Source organism: Oncorhynchus masou, chromosome 18 (genome assembly GCF_036934945.1).
Source record: "Oncorhynchus masou masou isolate Uvic2021 chromosome 18, UVic_Omas_1.1, whole genome shotgun sequence".
NCBI classification, from domain to species: domain Eukaryota; kingdom Metazoa; phylum Chordata; class Actinopteri; order Salmoniformes; family Salmonidae; genus Oncorhynchus; species Oncorhynchus masou.
In genome coordinates this window covers 34518846-34543834 of record NC_088229.1, presented here as the reverse complement: position 1 = coordinate 34543834, position 24989 = coordinate 34518846, and the positions used below count along the sequence as shown (strand labels likewise).

The following is a 24989-nucleotide window of genomic DNA, read 5'->3' as shown; positions in this document are numbered from 1 at the left end:
TGGGATAGGTGTCTTCTTTGTTTACGCCCATAACCATGTGTGTGAAGTGTATACTTTTGTTTCAAAGTAGATTTGTTTTAGACTACCAAGAAATACCTTGTGTGATCCTGATTTAGCCCATTACAGTAAAAGGTTCAAGTGGTTTGATGAGATTTCTGGTCTTCCCTGATTCATTAATGTTTTTGTCGTCTTCTTTCTCTGCCAATTTTCACACCTCTCAGCAACCTCGACACAGACAAACTCTCAGGTATTTCTCTCTGACTCTTCTCTGTTTTTATTGACTGTTTGCTGTCGAAATGCTCTCTCAAGGCCTTTACCATAATCTAATCCCGTCTTTTACAGGATTTTAAATTACAAAGGCTACGTATATTCAATATTGTACCTGACAGCTCTTTGTATATCCACCCCCAGAATACTTCTCTCCACACCTGGGGGAGTATCTGAACGTCCTTTCTGCTCTGGAGAAGCTGAACGTCGCCATCCTGAAGGCCATGGACAAAACTAAAGAGGTTTGTGGCCAATATAGTACAGCATGTTTAAAGGGATAGTTCAGTGAAATGACATATTTAGATATGTGTTTCCTTACCTCGAAAATAGTCTCTGCACAAAGTGTGACTGAGATCCACACTTTGCTTTTGTTAAAACTTGCCACTGCCAATAAACGCTAATATTGCTGAATTATCTCTTGAACATTACAATCAACTGTCTGGGATTCTTAACTGCAGAACTCATTTGGTAAAAGAAACTCACTTGACCATCTCTTTCCATTACATTTCGCTGTTGTTACCGTTCGCCATTACATATGTTTCAAGCAACATATTGTTGATGTCTACTGAGAATATTAAGTGAGCAGCAAGATAATTGCCAGTTGATCCGCCTTTATCCGCTTATGACATTTAGAAAAAATCTAACCACCCCTTTCCCCAGTAAGATTTTGCATAGGCTTTTGTTACCTTTTGAAGTGTCTCAGATTTCTCAGCTGTGACAGTGATATGACAGTATGGAAAGTCGATCTGCACAACTGAGTCCTCTTCCTCTTTCACACTGATGCTGCATTTGAAAACAACGGGCTGTAACCTGCAGGGACCCTTCCCTAACACTTGAGCTTCAACCATGGTGGTGTAGATATTTTTATTGTGAACTGTGGTGTCTGTAGGAGGACCAACATATCTCTAGTTGGGCAGGTGCTGTAAATACGGAAGTTGTTAAAGAAGAATCCCCTCCAAACCCAGAAAATAACTTCTGGTTGGTAATTTCTGGCCTATCTTGGGTCACACCCTTTAGTTAGTATTTCAAGAGTTTAAACTACTATCAGGGTCCAAGCATGAAGTAAAGCATATAAAACCATGGCTGCCTTCTCTGTCGGGCAAAGGTGGCTGGTGACAACTTAATTGGGGAGGATGGGCTCATAGTAATAACTGGAACAGAATAAATGGAATGGTATCAAACACATCAAACACATGGTTTCCATTTCCATTCCACTTCATTCCAGCCATTATTATGAGCTGTCCTCCCCTCACCAGCCTCCCGGGTTAACTGGGCATTGCTTCCCAAAACTAGACATCACTTCAAAGAATCATGCTTGGTTATGAAGAAACAATCTAAAAAGAGAATTTGTAATAATATTTTTGAAAACATGAAGCAGAATGGTGTTAATTTGGTGCAATCTATATAGGATTTCTGCTCAGAGCTCATACGGAGGCAGACCTCAGTCCTGGGTGAGCTTAGTGAAATGATTACTCTAATAAGCACTGCGCTCAGATCAACATCAAAGAACCCCCGATAAGACTTAATCGATACCACTGCGTACACTTCATCAGTCTCATCTAATTCTTGATATTGGGATCAGGCTAAGCTTTATCGTTCTTCAATTTCAAAAATTATAAGCGGATTGTGCTGTGAAAAGATTAAGGCAACTTGTGTGAACAGATGCAGATGTACATTATTGATTGGTCCATGGTACAATATTCTGTGTCTCCCCATCCCCACATTGTGCTATTTGTGTCGGTATTGCTATAGTGACACAGCAGTGTGTATGGGTGCACATTTAGTCTTTTTCCCCTAACACTACATAGCTGATTCAAATAATCAAAGCTTGATGATGAGTTGGTTATTCGAATCAGCTGTGTAGTTCAAGGGCAAAAAATAAAACGTTCACCCAGGGGCTCCCCAGGACAGAGTTTGGGAAACCCTGGGTTAAGGGACAGCAGTATATACAGTGCATTCGGAAAGTATTCAGACCACTTGACTTTTTCCACATCTTGTTATGTTACAGCCTTATTTTTTTATTTTTAAAGTATTACAGTCTATTGTCCACCCCCCCATCAATCTACACACAATACCCCATAATGACAAAGCAAAGCCTCAAGTCTTCTTGGGTATGACACTACAAGCTTGACACACCTATATTTTGGGAATTTCTCCCATTCAGATCCTCTCAAGCTCTGTCAGGTTGGATGTGGAGCATCGTGTACAGCTATTTTCAGGTCTATCCAGAGATGTTACATCAGTCCGGGCTCTGGCTGGACCACTCAAGGACATTCAGAGACTTGTCTGGAAGCCACTCCTGCGTTGCCTTGGCTGTGTGCTTAGGGTCATTGTCCTGTTGGAAGGTGAACCTTCACTCTGGGGTAGGTTTTAATCAAGTATCAAGCAGATTTAAATCAAGGATCTCTCTGTACTTTGCTCCGTCCATCTTTCCATCGATCCTGACTAGTCTCCCAGTCCCTGCCACTGAAAAACATCCTCACAGCATGATGCTGCCACCACCTTGTTTCACCATAGGGATGATGGCAGGTTTCCTCCAGACGTGACGCTTGGAATTCAGGTCAAAGAGTTCAATCTTGGTTTGATCAGACTAGAGAATCTTGAGGTGCCTTCTGGTAAACTCCAATCAGGCTGTCATGTACCTTTTACTGAGGGGTGGCTTCCATCTGGCCACTCTACCATAAAAGCCTGATTGGTGGAGAGCTGCAGAGATGGTTGTCCTTCTGGAATGTTCTCCCATCTCCACAAAGGAACTCTCCCCCGATTGCTCAGTTTGGCCTGGCGGCCAGTTCTAGGAACTGTCTTGGAGACCTTCAATGATGCAGACATTTTTTGGCACACTGTCTCGGAGCTCTAGGAACAATTCATTCGACCTCATCACTTGATTTTTGCTTTGACATATACTGTCACCTGACCAGTATAGATAGGTGTGTGCCTTTCCAAACCATGTCCAATCAATTGAATTTACCACACATCAACTATAATAAAATTGTGGAAAAGTGCTTCAACAAAGTACTGAGTAAAAGGGTCTGAAAACTTATGGAAATGTAATATTTCTGTTTTTATTTTTTCCAAAAGTGCTTCCACAAAGTACTGAGTAAAATACTAATTTACATTTTTTTTCCAAAGGTGCTTCAACAAAGTACTGATTAAAGGGTCTGAATATTTATGTTAATGTAATATTTATATATTTTTATTCGTAATACATTTGCAAACATTTCTAAAAACCTGTTTTGCTTTGTCATTATGGGATATTGTGTGTAGATTGATGAGGGAAATATTTGATTTAATCCATTTTAGAATAAGGTTGTAACGTAACAAAATCTGGAAAAAGGAAAGAGGTCTGAATACTTTCTGAATGCACTGTATTTGGGCTATGTAATGGGTTTGAGGGATGTGACCATGGTAACAACACGCACGCACGCATGCACGCACACACACACACCAGATAAAGATTGTGATCTCATCTGTGAACGGAGAATGACGTGACAATAACCAATGCTGACATGAACCCCCCCCAGCACTCCTACTGTCTGACGTCAAACATACTCTAGAGATAGAGCTGCACCAGAGCTACATAGCTGGTTATCGTCTTTCTTTCTCTCCCTCTCTCTATCTACCTCTTTCTCCCTCACCCCTCACTATATATATCTCTCTCCCTATCTCTTTCACCCTCCCTACCCCTACCTTTCCCCATCTATCCATCTTTCTCTCTATGTAGCTATTCCCCCCCCCACCCTCTCTCACACAGTCCTCCTTTGCCTTTTCCATTCTGTCATTATTCTGCCCAATGTCTGTTTTGATTCACTGCAAGGAGAAGTTATTGCCTTGAGGGCTATACTGGGATCAACCTTGCCCTCCCCCAGTCCTAGCTTGACTGACTTCAGGACAAACCCTATCAACACTCCTCGTTGTATATCAGTACTAGTTAATATGTCTCTACTTGGAACACTAAAGTGGGGGTGAACACTGAAGTGTGTCTCTACAGCCATGGTGTTGATAACATCAAATGCTTTCCACAGCGCTGGTCCCATATTCTCAGAGTAGAAATGCTGATTTATCAGGCCTATCCATACAATCGTATTCAGTATGATCTAAAAGGCAAGACTGGTCTTACAGTATATCAGCCATCCTATTAGGAGACACAGAATGTATTTTATTGATTTTATAGAAAGAGCGGCATGTATTTTATCCATGAGGAGTTACAACTGAATACTGTAGAATTATTTTATTTCTTTCAGTGCAGTGCTGAGATAAAAAGATAAAAAAGAATAAATCACCAATTTTCAACAGAAAATCTGCAACTCCGAGAGAAAGAGAGATTTAGTAAAACATTTCAAATTCTTCCTTACTCCTGAAGTATACAGGATGCTGGGAGGGAGAAAGAAAACATTGGAAAGGAATGGCAAAGGGGGATAACTAGTCAATTGTACAACTGAATGGTTTCAGAATAGGGAAGGAAGAGATACAAAACAATGTTTCCATAGGTTGCAATTTTAGCACACCTTCAAGGCACTGCACACTCAATTTCGATAACTCCATTTCATAGCGCCATGGGGCATTTTCAGTACCTACAAAAATAAAACCAATAGAATCATACAGAGATCGGTGAGAACCCAGCAGGCTTTCTCAGCTAGTGAAGTGATAAAAAACATAAAAGTATAATGAAAAATTGTTTTACGATGTTACTTGTTACACATGACACCTGGCACCCTGTAACATTTTCACATTAAGCACATTTAAGATCATTTTAGCTCATTTTTGGTGTGTGAAATTCCTCAAAAACGACACAGGCCGGGATTCGATTAAGTGCCGATGGTAGATTTCCAGATAGTGCTGTCAGATAGTGCAGTCAGAAGTGAATGCAAAATAATGTATTCAAAGTTTAAAAAGGCTTGCAAAGTTTGCAATTTCCACTTTGTCAGACTTGATTTGCCCTGACGAAAAGTGTATTAATCTCCAAAAAAATGATACAAATTTCCTGTTGCTGCAGGACTATTTTCCTGTTGTAGCGGTTGGGATTCACGGTTGGGATGGTGTTCTTTGGCTTGCAAGCCTCCCCTTTTTCATCCAAACATAACGATGGTCATTATGCCCAAACAATTCTATTTTTGTTTCATCAAACCAGAGGACATTTCTCCAAAAAGTATGATCTTTGTCCCCATGTGCAGTTGCAACCTGTAGTTTGGCTTTGTTTTATGGCGGTTTTGGAGCAGTGGCTTCTTCCTTGCTGAGCGGCCTTTCAGGTTATGTCAATATAGTACTCGTTTTACTGTGGATATAGATACTTTTTTACCTGTTTCCTCCAGCATCTTCACAGGGTCCTTTGTTGTTGTTCTGGGATTGATTTGCATGGCTGTGTGGTCCCATGGTGTTTATATTTGCGTACTATTGTTTGTACAGATGAACGTGGTACCTTCAGGCGTTTGGAAATTGCTCCTAAGGTTGAACCAGACTTGTGGAGGTCTACAATTTTTATTCTAAGGTCTTGGCTGATTTATTTTGATTTTCCAATAATGTCAAGCAAAGAAGCATTGAGTTTGAAGGTAGGCCTTGAAATACATCCACAGGTACACCTCCAATTGACTCGAATGATGTCAATTAGCCTAACAGAAGCTTCTGAAGTCATGACATCATTTCCTGGAATTTTCCAAGCTGCTTAAAGACACAGTCAACTTAGTGTATGTACACTTCTGACCCACTGGAATTGTAATACAGTGAATTATAAGTGAAATAATCTGTCTGTAAACAATTATTGGAAAAAGTACTTGTGTCATTGCACAAAGTAGATGTCCTACCGACTTGCCACTTGTGGAGTGGTTGAAAAAAAGAGTTTTAATGACTCCAAACTAAGTTTATGTAAACTTCCGACTTCAAATTGTGAATGGTAGTGTACAGTCAAGGCCAAAAGTTTTTAGAATTACACAAATATTAATTTTCACAAAGTCTGCTGCCTCAGTTTGTATGATGGACATTTGCATATACTCCAGAATGTTATGAAGAGTGATCAGATGAATTGCAATTAATTGCAAAGTCCCTTTTTGCCATGAAAATGTTCTGAATCCCCCCCCAAAAATATTTCCACTGCATTTCAGCCCTGCCACAAAAGGCCCAGCTGACATCATGTCAGTGATTCTCTCGTTAACGCAGGTGTGAGTGTTGACGAGGACAAAGCTGGAGATCACTCTGTCATGCTGATTGAGTTCAAATAACAGACTAACAGCTTCAAAAGGAGGGTGGTGCTTGGAATCATTGTTCTTCCTCTGTCAATCATGGTTACCTGCAAGGAAACACGTGCCGTCATCATTGTTTTGCACAAAAAGGGCTTCACGTGCAAGGATATTGCTGCCAGTAAGATTGCACCTAAAACAACCATTTATCGGATCATCAAGAACTTCAAGGAGAGCGGTTCAATTGTTGTGAAGAAGGCTTCAGGGCACCCAAGAAAGTCCAGCAAGCGCCAGGACCGTCTCCTAAAGTTGATTCAGCTGCGGGATCGGGGCACCACCAGTACAGAGCTTGCTCAGGAATGGCAGCAGGCAGGTGTGAGTGCATTTTCAAACACAGTTAGGCGAAGACTTTTGGAGGATGGTCTGGTGTCAAGAAGGGCAGCAAAGAAGCTACTTCTCTCCAGGAAAAACATCAGGGACAGACTGATATTCTGCAAAAGGTACAGGGATCGGACTGCTGAGGACTGGGGTAAAGTCATTTTCTCTAATGAATCCCCTTTCCAATTGTTTGAGGCATCTGGAAAAAATCATGTCCGGAGAAGACAAGGTGAGCGCTACCATCAGTCCTGTGTCATGCCAACAGTAAAGCATCCTGAGACCATTCATGTGTGGGGTTGCTTCACAAGATTTTCCTAGAGCTGGCCACCCGGCCAAACTGAGCAATCGGGGGAGAAGGGCCTTCATCAGGGAGGTGATCAAGAACCGATGGTCACTCTGAAAGAGCTCCAGAGTTCCTCTGTACTGATGGGAGAACCTTCCAGAAGGACACTCATATCTGCAGCACTCCACCACTCAGGCCTTTATGGTAGAGTGGCCAGACAGAAGCTACTCCTCAGCAAAAGGCACATGACAACCCACTTGGAGTTTGCTAAAATCCACCTAAACGACTCTCACACCATGAGAAACAAGATTCTCTGGTCTGATGAAACCAAGATTGAACTCTGGCCTGAATGGCAAGCGTCACATCTGGAGGAAACCTGGCATCATCCCTAAAGTGAAGCATGGTGGTAGCAGCATCATACTGTGGGGATGTTTTTCAGCAACAGTGACTGGGAAACTAGTCAGGTATGAGGGAAAGATGAATGGAGAAAAGTACAAAGAGATCCAGTCACTGAAAACCTGCTCCAGAGCACTCAGGACCTAAGACTGGGGCGAAGGTTCACCTCCCAACAGGACAATGACCCTAAGCAACGCAGAAGTGGCTTCGGGACAAATCTTTGAATATCCTTGAGTGGTCTAGCCAGAGCCCGGACTTGAACCTGAACTAACATTTCTTGAGAGACCTGAAAAAAGCTGTGCAGTGACGCTACACATCCAACAGTGCTTGAGAAAATCTGCAAGGAAGAATGTGTATATATTTATTATTATTATTAATAATAATTGAAATGACCATTGAATAGGATTTGTTTCATTGAAGCTTTCTTCCCACTCTACCTCCACCCCTCACTGTACAGGAGTACCAGGGCTCATCGGTGTTGGGACAGTTTGTGACACGTTTCCTTCTGCGAGAGACCAACACCCAGCTGCAGTCCTTGCAGTCGTCATTAGACTGCGCTATGGAGGCCGTGGATGAGCAGAGCTGCACTGGCAGGTAGAGTAGCACCGCAACAACTATCTATGATACTCTGCATTCTCCCTTAATCACTCTCTCACTGTGCACTGCTACTGTATTTCAGATGGTAAAGCATAGCGCAAGCTTTGGAGTTTGTAACTCCAGGATTTCTTTGTCTGTAAAGCTAATTATGTGAGAAATTAAAATGTAAATGCTTTTATGTGCAAATATTGATATAATAACCATAATTTCAAAGTCAATTTGATATGTTGTGTGGTCCTCCCACACAAAGCATGCAGTTTAGGCTACAGATTAAATAAATTATGAACTTCAAAGGGAGCTTGATGCTCCTTTCTAATAAGATATTGAGGGTCTTATTCTGGTGACGTGATGATCAACGTTTGGCTTCCGTTTGACAAATAAAAATAATCTTTCTCTTTTGTCCATAATATTCTCATCATGTAGGCTATACTCGCACTGTATCGGCGAGCTGTTGGCACGTGCCAAGACCAGAGTGGGCACATTCGCTATATAATGCAACTGTTGTTGTGACAAGACCAACATTAGTGTTGAAAATGCATTGGAAACCCATTTAGCTTGTATCTTTTATTTGGTACATGGGAATTTAACCGCAAAAGTTATTATGTGTACTACGTCATCACACACAGCCTTTTATCCGACCCAAGTCAATATGATGGAAATACATATCTGGTGGGAAAATGTGCATATTGTTTTGTTTTTATGCAGATTTGTTAATATTCGCATGAAAATCTGTTGCCAATTGGATAGTAACCTAGCTAGTAACAATGATAAGGATGATACTGCTGTTGATGATGATAACAATGTTGTTGTTGATCAGGATGACGTTGATGATGATTGTGTCCACTGCAGGAAGATGATAAAGAAGCCAGAGGATCTTTCCCTCCAGAAAATCGCCAAACGCCCAGGCCGTCGCATCCAAAAGAACCTGTGTCTCTCCCCCACAGACCCTTACTCTGGCATGCTCACTACAGGTACACATTGACACCTGTGTTTTGCCTCATTCTAAGGGTTTGTTTCAATTTAAAGGTAGCAACATGTCTTTGATTGCAATTACGCATATGGCCTATGGCAATTTAGGAAAATATATTTAGTGCCGTTTTGAAATATGAAATTATATGATTATATTGTTTGCCACATTGACCAAAGGTTAGGTTCCCCGAAAACATAAAGATCACCTTCAGCACTTAGAGCATCTTAAGTGCATTAGTAGGCAATGGACAAACAATGATCTTATTGGTTAAGATTATCTTCATTTTTGGGGGAAATTCACCCGGGATCAGTTATTTTTCACTTCATGGCACAAGCCATGTGTGTAGTGGTGATCTGACATTCTGTTTCCTTGGTTAAGGTGTCAGTGTGGAGCCAGACAACCACCACTGGAGCTCCCAGGTCAACCGCCTGCAGCAGCTTATAGACAAGCTGGAGTATGAGGTATGAGGTTCAGTGGTTAGCTGAAGTATGTGATACAAAGTTCACTATTTGTTGGCTGGATTATGGGGAAGGAAGTTCACTATTTCTTAGCTGGAGTATGGGGAAGGAATTTCACTATTTGTTAGCTGGGGTATGGGGAACTAAGTTCGCTATTTGTTAGCTGGAGTATAAATAGCCGTGTAAGGGCTATTTGACATAGAAGGAGAGTGATGGAGTGCTGCATGAGTTGATCTGGCCTCCACAATCACCTGACCTCAACCCAATATGTCAGGACCCGGTTACGAACCTGGGTCTCCGGAGTGAGAAACAGTCACTTAACCAACTGAGCCACGAATAGTCAGCAGAACCCAGAAGATGAGGCAGACACAGCAGTACTTAAGACGGTGTATTTAATAAAGTAAAAAAGGAGAAGTCCTTCAATACAAAATGGCAAATCCAAAAGGTGGTAGGTATAGCACAAAAAAGCCTCAAGAGATACTCAAAAACAAAAACAGAATTCCACAAGAGCATCCACCGGAAACGACAAGAATACACAGAACACTAGGGCTGGGTGCTAACATACAAACACAGAGCACAGAACTGAGGGAAACTAAGGGTTTAAATACAATCAGGGGAAACGAGGCACAGGTGCAAATAATAATGGGGAACAAGGGAAAAAACATAAGGTCAAAAAGCACAATGGGGGCATCTAGTGACCAAAACCCGGAACAACCCTGGCCAAATCCTGACACAATAGAGATGGTTTGGGATGAGTTGGGCCGCAGAGTGAAGGAAAAGCAGCCAACAAGTGCTCAGCATATGTGGGAACTCCTTCAAGACTGTAGAATGTAGAAAATAGTAAAAATAAAGAAAAACCCTTCAAGGGTTTTTCTTTATTTTTACTGTTTTCTCCATTGTAGAATAAGGCTGTTTTCATGTTATCCAGAGGTTAAGAAATCATCGGCCAGAGTGTCAAGTGTGTGCTCTGAATGCAAGGAGATGGGTGGGGCTAAAGCTTAAGAGGGTGTGAACGATGCTGAATGGGTGTAGACAAAGAAGAGCTCTCTCTCACCGAAACACTAAAATGCCATGTTCTCAAAAGTGAGTATACAAGTTTATCAACTTTCAAAGTAGAATTACTTTTCCCATTGTTCCTAAAATGCAGTGTATAACATACCATTTTGTAGCTCTGAGTCTTTACTTTTATCCAATGTAAAAAACAGAAATTCTAATTTCGCTACATAAGACCGAATCCAGGGTGTGAGTCGCAAATGAACTTTTAACAAGGCACACCTGTTAATTGAAATGCATTCCAGGTGACTACAGTACCTCATAAACTGGTTGAGAGAATGCAAGAGTGTGCCAAGCTGTCATCAAGGCAAATGGTGGCTACTTGGAAGAATCTCAAATATAAAATATATTTGACACGTTTTGGTTACTACATGATTCCATATGTGTTATTTCATAGTTTTGATGGCTTCACTATTATTCTACAATGTAGAAAATAGTTAAATTAAAGAAAAACCCTTGAATGAGTAGGTGTGAATAAGGTTTTGACGTGTCTGTCCTATGTCGAAGAGATATAACTCATGAAATATTTTTGTTTTTTGGACACATTTAACCCCTTATATTTGATGGCACAAAACTACCTCCACACTTCCATTCATTTGTATGGGTTATCTTCAGACGAGTTCCATGACACTTGTGCAAAAAGGAGAACACCTTCTTGCACTGCATCGCAGTGCTAGAGGAATCACTACAGACACTGGTTTGACCCAGGGCTGTATCACAACCGGCCGTGATCGGGAGTCCCATAGGGCGGTGCACAATTGACCCAGCATCATCCCGGTTAGGGGAGGGTTTGGCTGGGATAGGCCATCATTGTAAATAAGAATTTGTTCTTAACTGACTTGCCTAGTTAAAAAAAAAAAAAAAAATTAAGTACATGTTTCCATAGAGTGGTCATCATTTTTTGTCATGGTCTGACAAACAGCACTGTTGCTCTGCCACCTTCCACCGCAGATGCGGAAGACCGACATAGGCGGAGGGGTGGGTTGAGACGCAGCCCATGCAAAAAATATATCTCTAGCTTAAATGGGTGGATTTTGATGGGGATTTTTTGGTTTGTTACTTAGACTGACACACACGGGTGCGTCAATAGACTTAAGGATTTATTAACTGTTTGTCACAAGTAAAAGCCCTGGGTGGCGAGTTGATACAGTTCCAGGTCTGGAAAGTTAAACCACCCTCAGACGTAGGAAAATGTAAAACCTTCCTTTTTATTCTATGACTTTTATTTGCCCATATAAAGTCTGTTATGACCGAGTATACTTTTTTTAAAGAATGTCTTCGGTGAGGTAGTTGGTAATATCGAGAATAAATACAACAAATCATGCCATTCTGAGGAGGTTTATTCCACCTGTAAGATTTATGGGCAGATTGTTCCATTTAATTAGATCTTCATATTGTTCAGTAATGGGATAAAGTGATCTTTATGTTTGTAACTTATTAACTATCTTAAATATTTTATATTTTTGTCGTCCACTTAAAAGATTGCTGAAGATCATGAGTTATTATTTTAATTTTTCCTCTTGCCATTATTGTATGTTATTTGTATATCCTGAGATTTCTGAGTATTCTGAAAACATTTTTAGCAAGGTCCAGTGGTCATTAGCTGGAGTTTGAGTACGAGATTAAGTTATTATACATCGATCATCCATTTAGTCTTAATGATGTGTTGTGAGTCTCTAGTCAAACACTACCCTCGCTGATCAGTGCCCACTGACTCATTTATGCTTTGTCGACAATTAGCTTAAATCACAACATCGCCCCTCCTGCTGGGAAATAATAATATTTGATAGACAATGACAACCAGCTAAAGTGCTAACTGCCAAATTCTCATCTTATTACCAAAGTTCTAAAAGCTCAATTCAACCTGCTAAAGGCCGATACAAGCTTCACTCCGTACAAGTAAGCGTCTGTGCGCTTGTGCGGTCCATGCATTTCTAGACCCCCGAATAGCAACAATCACAAGGCTATATAGCAGTGATTTTCTTGTTGTCTTCCCATTTGTGGTAAAAGCGAAGAATCATGTTGAAACCATCATCACCATTGTTACCTAATTTCAAATAATCCATTGCATATTTGAGTAAATGCTGCATGTATGACATTTTAGGTTTGTTTGACATTACCTTGTTTTATGCCTGCCAGTTGTCTGTAGCCTACTCGACTAGCAGCTTGCTAGCTAGCTGCCTAAAAACATCAAGCATGCTAGCCTTTTAGCTTCCCACATCTTCCCCATGTGAAATAATCAGATTTATAATGAAATAATATGCCCTGGCAAGTATTCTTATACTTACCGGTGTAACATACTATAATTATCCCAGTTTGACATGCTGCTTCAATGTATTCGCTCCCATATCAGTTAAAAATAGAATGTCATAATTTTTGCTCATGGCTAGCAGCTGTTTTTACCGTTTCAAAATAGCCTAGAATCACATAGTTATTACTTCGAAACAAAATACCTTTTGGGATGATTATAATAAGGCTACAATGTTGATTGGTTTATTGTTTAAACACTCCGAGATTATATTTGGTTATCAAGGCAGAAGAGACTGCTTATTTGACACAGCCTATAGTTCAGATCAAGGAATTGTCAGTTTGCTTAGGGTCTGTTTCTCGCTTTAGGGAAATATAATATACATACAGTATATCAATCCATTTCATATCAAAGGCAATGCTCTGTGACGTACTGTTACTAGAAGTTCATACTTGAGCTTGATTTGGTCAGGCTCGTTCTGTTGTTACAGCATTTCTTTTCATGACTGACTGAAATATTTATGCCTCTATTTGCAGAGCCCACATCTGGAACCACTCAAAGAGGACACTTTAGCCGGAACATATAACTCGGTGAGTCCAACTCGGATGGCCACTTCCTTTTAGATTTGGAAAAGTAAGGTTTCAATGTCTATCAAAAGGTGTACCCTAGATTTCAATGACTTAACATGGTGTGATACATCTACTGTATCTGTCAAACTATATGATTCTCTGCAACAGCATTGTTAATTTGTCTTTAAAAAATACTAGAATGACAAAACCAATGCACTACTGTGGTCCTCCAGATCCCCAGTGTTGGCTGCTTTTCTCTTACCGATGTCCCTCTATTACTTACAGTAGTAGAGGATCGTTGTTATTAGAGCATACAACAGAGAACGAGTGTCTTATTGGACCAGACCAGGTTTTCTTATGTCTGGTGCCCAATGAACATAACCCAGATGCCACTGGCCTGAACCATTTTCCCCTCTTTCCTTCTCAACAGAACATCCTGCTGGTGCAGAGACAGATGTCTGTGAAGGACAAAGACGCAGAGGAGTTCCAGCAGGCTCTGAAGATCTACACAGAAGCCACAGCCTGCCAGACTAACAATCTGCAGTAGGTCTCTCTTCTACATTGAATACATTGCCCATTGTTTTCAATTAGGATTTTACCAATTGTGAATGTAGCCGCTTTTCCTGGCTAATCACCCTAATCCTGTAGCTACTCTGGTTTTTGTGAACACACTTTGGCTGTATTTCAATACTAAAAAGGGACTTTCTTTCCATCATAACTATTGTTTTGGAATACTGTCAAATAGGTGACAATAGTTCAGACTTTTGTGATAAAGAGTACAGACCCTACTACAAGGAACTATGGCACTACTACAGGGAACTACAAATGTTTGTCATCAAAATGCCAATTTCATTAGAAATATACTTGTGACTTCCTTATCCCACAGTGTGTCTGTCCAGACTCTTCCAGAGAGATCCTGCTTCATCATGTACGAGTTCTGGCAAGACCGTCTCTCCTGGATGAGGTACATAAATAGAAAAAAAGGTTTATTTTGGCTGTCCCCATAGAAGAACCCTTTGATTAACCCTTTTTAGTTCTAGGAAGAACCATTTTGGTTCTGGGTTCAATGTAGAACCCTTTCCACAGAGGGTTCTACCTGGAACCAAAAAGGGTTCTCCTATGGGGACAGCCGAAGAAACCCTTTTTTCTAAGAGTGTAGTCCCAACAGTTTCAAATGAATTGACTGAATGAAAATGGATTTGCACCCAGATATAGCCATTCAGAATTCTTCCAAATTTAGTTTTCCTACAAAATGCCTTGATTAAGATGGGATGTTGCAATGCTGTTGGGCTTAAAGACATTCTACAAAGCCTTATTGACGGTATGACAAAGCACTGACAGTCCAGGGCCACCCATTGCTTCCTCTGTCCCTGCTCTCCACCCCTTCCTCCTACAGTTACCTGCAGTCCCCCATCAGCAAGACATTCCAGCGCTGTATCATTGACGTACTGGAGGACCCTGAAATGGTTGCCACCATGCTCCTCCCAGGTAAGTATCATATGGGGGATGGATTTTTGGGAGTGGATGAGGTAGGGATGGGTGAAAGGAGAGATAAGGAATGCCTCTGGGAGCTCAGAGGGACAAAGACTCAAACCCACTGGAGAGGATGTGGTAATGCATACCGTTTTTTGATGTTCTTACATTATATTGTTGTCAATAGACTCGAAATATGATGCTCATATGTAAACGATCAGTCTATTTATTTTGTTAATTTGTTTTTTTCAGCATCTTGGTGGATTATGAATAACAACTGACAGAAGTAAAGTTCCCATTGAAACCGTGATATTCAAAACAATAAGAGGAGGAGAAAGTGTTTTATTCTTACATTTGACTGTTTCTACTGATATGCTTTGCTTCCTTTGTTTACCGCAGCATACTAATGACTATTTCCGAGACAATATGCTGTGTGTTTGCTGTATTGTCATAATTTGAGATGAACTTATGCACGACTTAACTATGCCTGTTCAGTTAAATCAGTCCAAAAACATAATGCGTTAGAGAGAAAGCGTTTTGAAATATTGCAATAACTATTGTGTTATTGAAATCCATATCATTATAATAAGTATTTTTTTGCTGTGCATCTTTCGATACATTGACATGTCTTGTATGAGTTTAGATGTAGAAATAGATGTACAAGAACAAAACTATTTGCATGAATTTGAACGATTTCCCAATGCTACTTTGTTACTAGCTTCGAAATAGACATTGTTTACTAGTAAGCTAATTGATACCACATTGCTTTAACATACCATGATGTACTTTGTTAGTTACCTCAAATGTGTATACATATTGATCATTCAATATGGTCATTCAGTACTCACATTCCTACTAAAATAACAGCAGATTACTAACTACAGAGGTAGAGTTTACCAGTGTCCAATTGTTCTACCTGTTGTATTGTGCAATGTTGAACCCGAGCTCATAAAAAAAGGTAAAATAACAAAGTACCACTACAGTGATTTCCAATGTGCTTCTTAAATATAATGTTGTCACAGATCGGTTGGTTCACACCCAACCCTGACTTGGATATCGTATTAATAGTTACTGTATGTCACTCATGCACTTTAGTTGTGAATGGAGCTATATTTTTTCCGATGCTATGGATATGGATGGATAAGTATGTGGACGGATAACATGGTAGGTTTTCAGTCACTTTACCACATTTGTAATATTAATAATGTAATCATATTTAATGTCGCACTCCAGTTTCCCATTCATCTCGTGTATCACCTGATTTACTCAACAAAGGCACATCTCAATAGGCGGTCCAGATATCCTCATTACATGGTACAAGTGGTGTGGGGGCGGGCTTTCTTCTTTTGTTCTCTATTGCTCCTCTATTGTTCCCGTAAGCAAGGGGGCAGGCCGATGACATCAGAAGGCGCCATAAGACCAACTCCTTGAATGGCCTACTTAATGAAGTTTGCACATGTATCTGAAAAACACTATTTTGCTCAAAACATATTTTTCGACCCTTACGTGTGTCTACATTAATGTGTTCATATGTGGGATATTGTTTTTCAACGGGAAATGTTGAAACATTTGGAGTGGATCTTTAATATGCTATATTAAATCTTTAATATTATTGAAATATCAATTCCAAGGGCTGAACCTGCACTGCTATCCCTCAGCTTAAACAAATTAATGCCATCAACATTATTATCCAGCATTATTTATGGGATTATTTGTTTATGGGAGTATTTGTTTTCTGTGGTGAAAAAAAAATATGCAACCAACATTATGTGTGCAGAACAAAACAAACCCACATTGTATTTTTTGAATAGTTTATTTCTGTTAGTATGAGAGTAATCACTTATGGATAGAATACAAGTCTGAGAATCTTAATGAAACTGAAGGTAATTCATATATTGTTAATGATTATTAGTAGATATTTTGTGATTTGAGTGTTGATCATGTCAAATGGGGATGAATTAGTCATGTCCAATTGAGGATGAATGAATATGTCCCTGCTATTCTGTACTGTAGTTGTTCTTCAGTCATCCAACATTTGAAATCAATGTTACAATAATTATGTGGATGCTATGTTTTTTTTTGTTGGCATGAATTAAAGCTAATGACTTGACCATTTCACATCATTATTGATTCACACCAATACAGCTCAGTGCATGTACAGTGCTATGGGTATATGGTGCAATTCACAGACAACTCTAACTAGAATTTATAATAATTTGTCATATTATGACATGATATCAAATATGTCATGAGGTGAAAACCAGTATTTGACCTCATTGATTTGTTTAGCATACAGTGATGGTTTACATTATGGGCTCAACTCAATCCATATTGTGGATGTTTTGTGCTATAGTGTGATTGAAATGTAAAGATAATGCTCCCGTGTTCGCGGAGATGCCTTCATATGCAGTAAACGCTGCATATGTGGGCTCAATTCAAAATGATCTTTACATTTAAATTGAGCTATAACACTGAACCTCCGCAGTACTGAGCCCTATATCCCTGTCTGGAGGACTGAAGTATGACAACAAGAGGTGCATTAAACCCTGTACATACCATTATTCCTCAACAACAGATCAATTCCTCAGTAACTAATCTGAGAGGTTTCAGAAATGGTGCTTTACCTCCAGCTGTCTCAGAATCCTATTTAAAATAGCTTTTTGAAAATAAAAACGTATATACTATAAAGCTAATAATAGGTCTATAGTATAAGCAGCTGCAGACTTTGATTTTAAGAGCTCTGAGTTGAATACGGAGCAGTTAGTGGACTTGGTTCCATGCTTCTGGATTTCTACTGATGTTTAAGCCTGTTAGGGAGCCCAATTCTGATATTTTGACCAATTATTGGCAAAATATCAGATCTGATTGGTCAAAAAAACAGTTAGTGACAAATGAAACCATTTGTCTTGCTCGTCTCTCACATCTTAGTTCAGCATCAGTTTGGCTATAAATCCAGAACCATGAATCGGTCACGTAGACAAAGGGGACGTTTTCTGGCAGAGGGAGCAAGTCTCATTAGTACATTATATGACTTTAGTTAAATGGCTGGATAAACAATATAACAGCAATTTTCCACCACAGACAAAAATAATTTACAATATGTTAATCTGTTTGTCCAAAGCATTAGAAAAGACTCAAGTTATCCAATACTTGTAGGATTGATGGGTTCTCTTATGTTTCGTATCAAAGATAAAAATGAATCATTCCACTATGACAGAACCAGTGGAAATTCAAGATAGCAGAGGCGGGCAGAGGCAGAACAACAGTCTGATACAGCAGCAGCAGCAGTCATCCACTGAGATACAGTAAATCCTTCCTCTGTCCCTAATCCTATCCCTCTACTATCTTATCTGACAAGTTTTCTATATCAGCCAATGTAAGGAACACACAAGCTGCTAGTTTCATAGGCTATTCACAGTATGCCCATAACTATAATAAGGTGATTATTGCGTGTGTGAGAGAGAGAAAGAGAGAGAGAGATCTGGGAAGATGAGATGCATCAACATAAACAGAAGGGGCACAATCCTCCTGGTTCCCTACTGGATAAGCCACAAAACAGCTGAAATCTGGAAAACTACGGAGGAAGGATTTGTCAGGGACAGTACTTAGCCACTTATTTGGAGCTCATACTAAGGAGACAGACAAAATGAGAAAAAAAATCCAGAAAATCACATTGTAGGATTTTTAATGAATTTATTTGCAAATTAAATGACTAATTAGTGACCTTAATTCATCAATCAAGTACAAGGGTGGAGCGTAAACCTGTAGACACTCGGCCCTCTGTGGAATGAGTTTGACACGTGATCTAGCTGATCTAGGATGTAATTATTAGTCCAAAATTTCAAATGAGAGGATTCTATTGGACGAATTCAGGTATGTTTATCCCCGTTTCGTTCCGTTTACTTGAGTTTGTGTTTGAGTTTATTTTTTATTTTTTGACAGCCACAGTGCACATTAATTAACGTTTCAGTAAAAGTGCTGGTTTTAGCCAGCCAGCTAATTTTCAACCGCAGTCCCTGGGCAGGTTATTAAAAACAATTACAATAACAATACAGACAGTCATTGAGCAGTGAGCACACGCAGAGCAACATAGAACAAGCAAGACGTAGAATGCAGACAGAGCAATATAGGACAAAAAGCAACAAGACAAAATATATAAAAGCAACAAAATGTTTCCAAACCTCACAAGCTACAGACAACATGGAAAGTGGCAATACACAACTAGGGATTATGTTCACAAATCTGATTGGCCTTTAGCCATGTTTTCATGTTTTTTGTGAGAGTGTGCAGTTACAGTATGTGTGTCTGATGGCAGTGTATTCCAAACATGTGAAGCTCTCACAGAGAAAGCAGATTGACTAAAGATGCTTTTCCTTAAGGGAACTATACAGTCACCTCTCATGGCAGACCTTGTGGATCTGCTGCTATATGTTTGGGTTTTCTGTTTAACAAAAGTACTGAGTGGAGGGGGAGCCAGGCCATTTAGGATCTTGAATACAAGACACGTGTCGGTGTATCACACAATAATTTTCCTACTCAAGAGCTCATGCTTCCTGAGGATGTAACAGTGATGATGGCTATTGGGCTTCCTATCAACCACTTTGAGAGTCTGTTTGTAGACAGACTGAATGGGTTTTAATGCTGTACAACAAGCTTAGGCCCAACTAGTCAAGCAGTATGTTAAGCGAGGGAGTATCATAGATTTGAAATACAGTTTTGCTACCTCTGTAGTCAAACAATTTCGTATAAATTGGAAATTAGCTGGGTTAAATTTGGTTATTTGATTTACCCTTTTCACCTGCTTTTTAAAAGAGAGGTTGGAATCAAGTACGATGCCAAGGTACTTAAAATCAGCTTCTCCCCTGACACATATACATCTTGCTCAGTAGCATCAGTTGCTCTCCTTGTGAAGAACATGCAGACACTTTTTTTCACATTGAGATGCAAACATGAGTCACTGAACCACTTTGTAACCTAGACCATTACAGTATTGATTTCTGATGCAGCTTGTTGTTTGCTCAAAGCATGCACATATATCACTGTATCATCTGCATACATTTGAACTTCAGACCAAGTACAGACAGAAGGCAGATCATTAATGTACAGGTTGAACAGGAGGGTCCCCAGTATTGACCCTTGGGGCACACCCACATCATAGCTAAGAGTGGGCGACAGCTCATTTCTCACTCTGACACACTGAGTTCTGCCTTCAAGGTATGATTTCATCCATCTCAAGGCATTGGGGGAAAAGTTGAACTTGGACAATTTTGTGATGAGAACCTCATGGCTAACAGTATCAAAAGCCTTCCTTAGGTCCAGAAACACAGCCCCAGCAATGCCCCCCCCCCCCCCCTGTTATTATGTCCGACTTCCATACCCTTAGAAACACCCCCCATACCCTTGGAAACAAAACACCCACATACCCTTGGAAACACCCCCTAGTTTTTAGGAAAAGTAGAGTCCAGCTTTAATGCTTTAATCTTACTTCCGGCGCCGAAAGAGATGGCAGCCTCGCTTCGCGTTCCTAGGAAACTATGCAGTTTTTTGTTTTTTTACGTGTTATTTCTTACATTAGTATCCCAGGTCATCTTAGGTTTCATTACATACAGCCGAGAAGAACTACTGTATATAAGATCAGCGTCAACTCACCATCAGTACGACCAAGAATATGTTTTTCGCGACGCGGATCCTGTGTTCTGCCTTACAAACAGGACAACGGAATGGATCGCATGCAGCGACCCAAAAAAACTACTCCGAAAAAGAGGGAAACGTGGCGGTCTTCTGGTCAGACTACGGAGACGGGCACATCGTGCCCCACTTCCTAGCATTCTTCTTGCCAATGTCCAGTCTCTTGACAACAAGGTTGATGAAATCCGAGCAAGGGTAGCATTCCAGAGGGACATCAGAGACTGTAACGTTCTGTGCTTCACGGAAACATGGCTCACTGGAGAGACGCTATCCGAAGAGGTGCAGCCAACGGGTTTCTCCACGCATCGCGCCGACAGAAACAAACACCTTTCTGGTAAGAAGAGGGGTGGGGGTGTATGCCTTATGGCTAACGAGGCATGGTGCGATGAAAGAAACATACAGGAACTCAAATCCTTCTGTTCACCTGATTTAGAATTCCTCACAATCAAATGTAGACCGCATTATCTACCAAGAGAATTCTCTTCGATTATAATCACAGCCGTATATATCCCCCCCCAAGCAGACACATCGATGGCTCTGAACGAACTTTATTTAACTCTTTGCAAACTGGAAACCATTTATCCGGAGGCTGCATTCATCGTTGTTGGGGATTTTAACATGGCTAATCTGAAAACAAGACTCCCTAAATTTTATCAGCATATCGATTGCGCAACCAGGGGCGGAAAAACCTTGGATCACTGTTACTCTAACTTCCGCGACGCATATAAGGCCCTGCCCCGCCCCCTTTCGGAAAAGCTGACCACGACTCCATTTTGCTGATACCTGCCTACAGACAAAAGCTAAAAAAAGAAGCTCCCACGCTGAGGTCTGTCCAACGCTGGTCCGACCAAGCTGACTCCACACTCCAAGACTGCTTCCATCACGTGGACTGGGACATGTTTCGTATTGCATCAAATAACAACATTGACGTATACGCTGATTCGGTGTGCGAGTTCATTAGAACGTGCGTTGAAGATGTCGTTCCCATAGCAACGATTAAAACATTCCCTAACCAGAAACCTTGGATTGATGGCAGCATTCGCGTGAAACTGAAAGCGCGAACCACTGCTTTCAATCAGGGCAAGGTGTCTGGTAACATGACTGAATACAAACAATGCAGCTATTCCCTCCGTAAGGCTATCAAACAAGCTAAGCGTCAGTACAGAGACAAAGTAGAATCCCAATTCAACGGCTCAGACACAAGAGGCATGTGGCAGGGTCTACAGTCAATCACGGACTACAGGAAGAAATCCAGCCCAGTCACGGACCAGGATGTCTTGCTCCCAGGCAGACTAAATAACTTTTTTTGCCCGCTTTGAGGACAATACAGTGCCACTGACACTGCCTGCAACGGAAAAATGCAGTCTCACCTTCACTGCAGCCGAGGTGAGTAAAACATTTAAACGTGTTAACCCTCGCAAGGCTGCAGGCCCAGACGGCATCCCCAGCCGGGCCCTCAGAGCATGCGCAGACCAGCTGGCTGGTGTGTTTACGGACATATTCAATCAATCCCTATACCAGTCTGCTGTTCCCACTTGCTTCAAGAGGGCCACCATCGTTCCTGTTCCCAAGAAAGCTAAGGTAACTGAGCTAAACGACTACCGCCCCGTAGCACTCACTTCCGTCATCATGAAGTGCTTTGAGAGACTAGTCAAGGACCATATCACCTCCACCCTACCTGACACCCTAGACCCACTCCAATTTGCTTACCGCTCAAATAGGTCCACAGACGATGCAATCTCAACCACACTGCACACTGCCCTAACCCATCTGGACAAGAGGAATACCTATGTAAGAATGCTGTTCATCGACTACAGCTCGGCATTCAACACCATAGTACCCTCCAAGCTCGTCATCAAGCTCGAGACCCTGGGTCTCGACCCCGCCCTGTGCAACTGGGTACTGGACTTCCTGACGGGCCGCCCCCAGGTGGTGAGGGTAGGTAACAACATCTCCTCCCCGCTGATCCTCAACACTGGGGCCCCACAAGGGTGCGTTCTGAGCCCTCTCCTGTACTCCCTGTTCACCCACGACTGCGTGGCCACGCACGCCTCCAACTCAATCATCAAGTTTGCGGATGACACAACAGTGTTAGGCTTGATTACCAACAACGACGAGACGGCTTACAGGGAGGAGGTGAGGGCCCTCGGAGTGTGGTGTCAGGAAAATAACCTCACACTCAACGTCAACAAAACTAAGGAGATGATTGTGGACTTCAGGAAACAGCAGAGGGAACACCCTACTATCCACATCGATGGAACAGTAGTGGAGAGAGTAGCAAGTTTTAAGTTCCTCGGCATACACATCACAGACAAACTGAATTGGTCCACTCACACAGACAGCATCGTGAAGAAGGTGCAGCAGCGCCTCTTCAACCTCAGGAGGCTGAAGAAATTCGGCTTGTCACCAAAAGCACTCACAAACTTCTACAGATGCACAATCGAGAGCATCCTGGCGGGCTGTATCACCGCCTGGTACGGCAACTGCTCCGCCCTCAACCGTAAGGCTCTCCAGAGGGTAGTGAGGTCTGCACAACGCATCACCGGGGACAAACTACCTGCCCTCCAGGACACCTACACCACCCGATGTTACAGGAAGGCCATAAAGATCATCAAGGACATCAACCACCCGAGCCACTGCCTGTTCACCCCGCTATCATCCAGAAGGCGAGGTCAGTACAGGTGCATCAAAGCTGGGACCGAGAGACTGAAAAACAGCTTCTATCTCAAGGCCATCAGACTGTTAAACAGCCACCACTAACATTGAGTGGCTGCTGCCAACACACTGACACTGACTCAACTCCAGCCACTTTAATAATGGGAATTGATGGGAAATGATGTAAATATATCACTAGCCACTTTAAACAATGCTACCTTATATAATGTTACTTACCCTACATTATTCATCTCATATGCATACGTATATACTGTACTCTATATCATCGACTGCATCCTTATGTAATACATGTATCACTAGCCACTTTAACTATGCCACTTTGTTTACATACTCATCTCATATGTATATACTGTACTCGATACCATCTACTGTATCTTGCCTATGCTGCTCTGCACCATCACTCATTCATATATCCTTATGTACATATTCTTTATCCCCTTACACTGTGTATAAGACAGTAGTTTAGGAATTGTTAGTTAGATTACTTGTTGGTTATTACTGCATTGTCGGAACTAGAAGCACAAGCATTTCGCTACACTCGCATTAACATCTGCTAACCATGTGTATGTGACAAATAAAATTTGATTTTTGATTTGATTTGATTTGATTTAATGTTCTTTAGTGGGCTAATCATCTTGTTCACCTCTTACTCAGAAACCTCCCTTATGATGAAGACAGGTTGAGTGTCATTCACTAGCCCTGAGCCCAAGAAACCAGTGGAGGGGTTCTGTGTCAGAGTCAATAAAGTAGTAATTGAAGGCTATTGCTATTTCGACTGCATCCTGTGTAAGATTGTCATTCACCATGATTTCTAGTCTTTTTGCGGTGTTACTATGGTCTTTCCCTCTTTTTTAGATTCTCCCAGATCAATATAGAATTTCCCTTTCCTTCACCAACTATGTCAATAAAAAGGTTTGCCTTGGCCTGTCTGATTTCTTTCATCACTTTATTTCTCAACATGGTAAACCTACGTCTGGCATGATCTAATTTGGACTTTAGGGCTGTTTTTAGAGCATGATCTCGTTCTTTTATCAGTTTCCAGATTTCTCCATTTAGCCAAGGAAGAGTGCTCTTTTAGCCAGGTTTGGATTTGATTTTCTTTATGAAGCCATTTATTGTAGTCTGGATTTTGGATAGAAAAACCTGACTATCAGCTTCCACATCAATATAGGACAATATATCATTCCAGTTAATTCCCTTAATTCTGTTCAAGAAACGTTTTTCAACAGAATCGGTGGAATGAACACACCCCTGATCACACACAAACACAGTTCACTTTCATAGCAGCCACATACAAACAGCATGATCACTTCTCTAGTTAATTCCTTCTCACATCTACGCACTCCTCCTCTCACCTTTTCCCTTTGCTTCAGTGCACAACACTTCAGCTGTCTGTGACCAGGCGAAAAAACCTTTCCAAGCCAAACCTTCATATCATAACCACTACACACAGCCTACATAGCTGTCACCATATTAGCTAACATCAGTCAACATAGCTAATAGAACTAACACATTAGTAAACCTGCTACAATCATGCAGTACAGTGTACAGTTAGCAAGCAGTTTAGCAGTTACACCAGCAGGCCCCGGTGGCAATAAATTAATAAAACCAAAAGCTTTCCTTGACTTGGAAAAAATCCAGTGTTGGATAGCCATAGCCAGCTAGCTAACATATCATCCCTCTCTGTTTGAGCTGGGTGTTTGAGTAGGCTAAACTAGCTAGCAGCATTCGCTAGCTAAGTGAAAGTTTAAAAAAATACAACT

At 41.1% G+C, this 24989-nt stretch overlaps 1 protein-coding gene across 1 annotated transcript in view; it reads left to right on the top strand.

Annotated features, from left to right (window-relative positions):
* Positions 1 to 16972, top strand: part of LOC135504464 (N-terminal EF-hand calcium-binding protein 1-like) — a 38401-nt gene extending 21429 nt beyond the window's left edge. Inside the window, exons 4-13 of the mRNA XM_064923083.1 lie at positions 222 to 247; positions 412 to 509; positions 7952 to 8088; positions 8941 to 9062; positions 9440 to 9522; positions 13357 to 13410; positions 13820 to 13932; positions 14276 to 14353; positions 14786 to 14877; positions 15115 to 16972. Coding sequence (XP_064779155.1) covers positions 222 to 247; positions 412 to 509; positions 7952 to 8088; positions 8941 to 9062; positions 9440 to 9522; positions 13357 to 13410; positions 13820 to 13932; positions 14276 to 14353; positions 14786 to 14877; positions 15115 to 15143 — 832 coding nt within the window. The 3' untranslated portion in view covers positions 15144 to 16972. The remainder of the gene's footprint in view (positions 1 to 221; positions 248 to 411; positions 510 to 7951; positions 8089 to 8940; positions 9063 to 9439; positions 9523 to 13356; positions 13411 to 13819; positions 13933 to 14275; positions 14354 to 14785; positions 14878 to 15114) is intronic.
* Positions 16973 to 24989: the final 8017 nt, after the last annotated feature.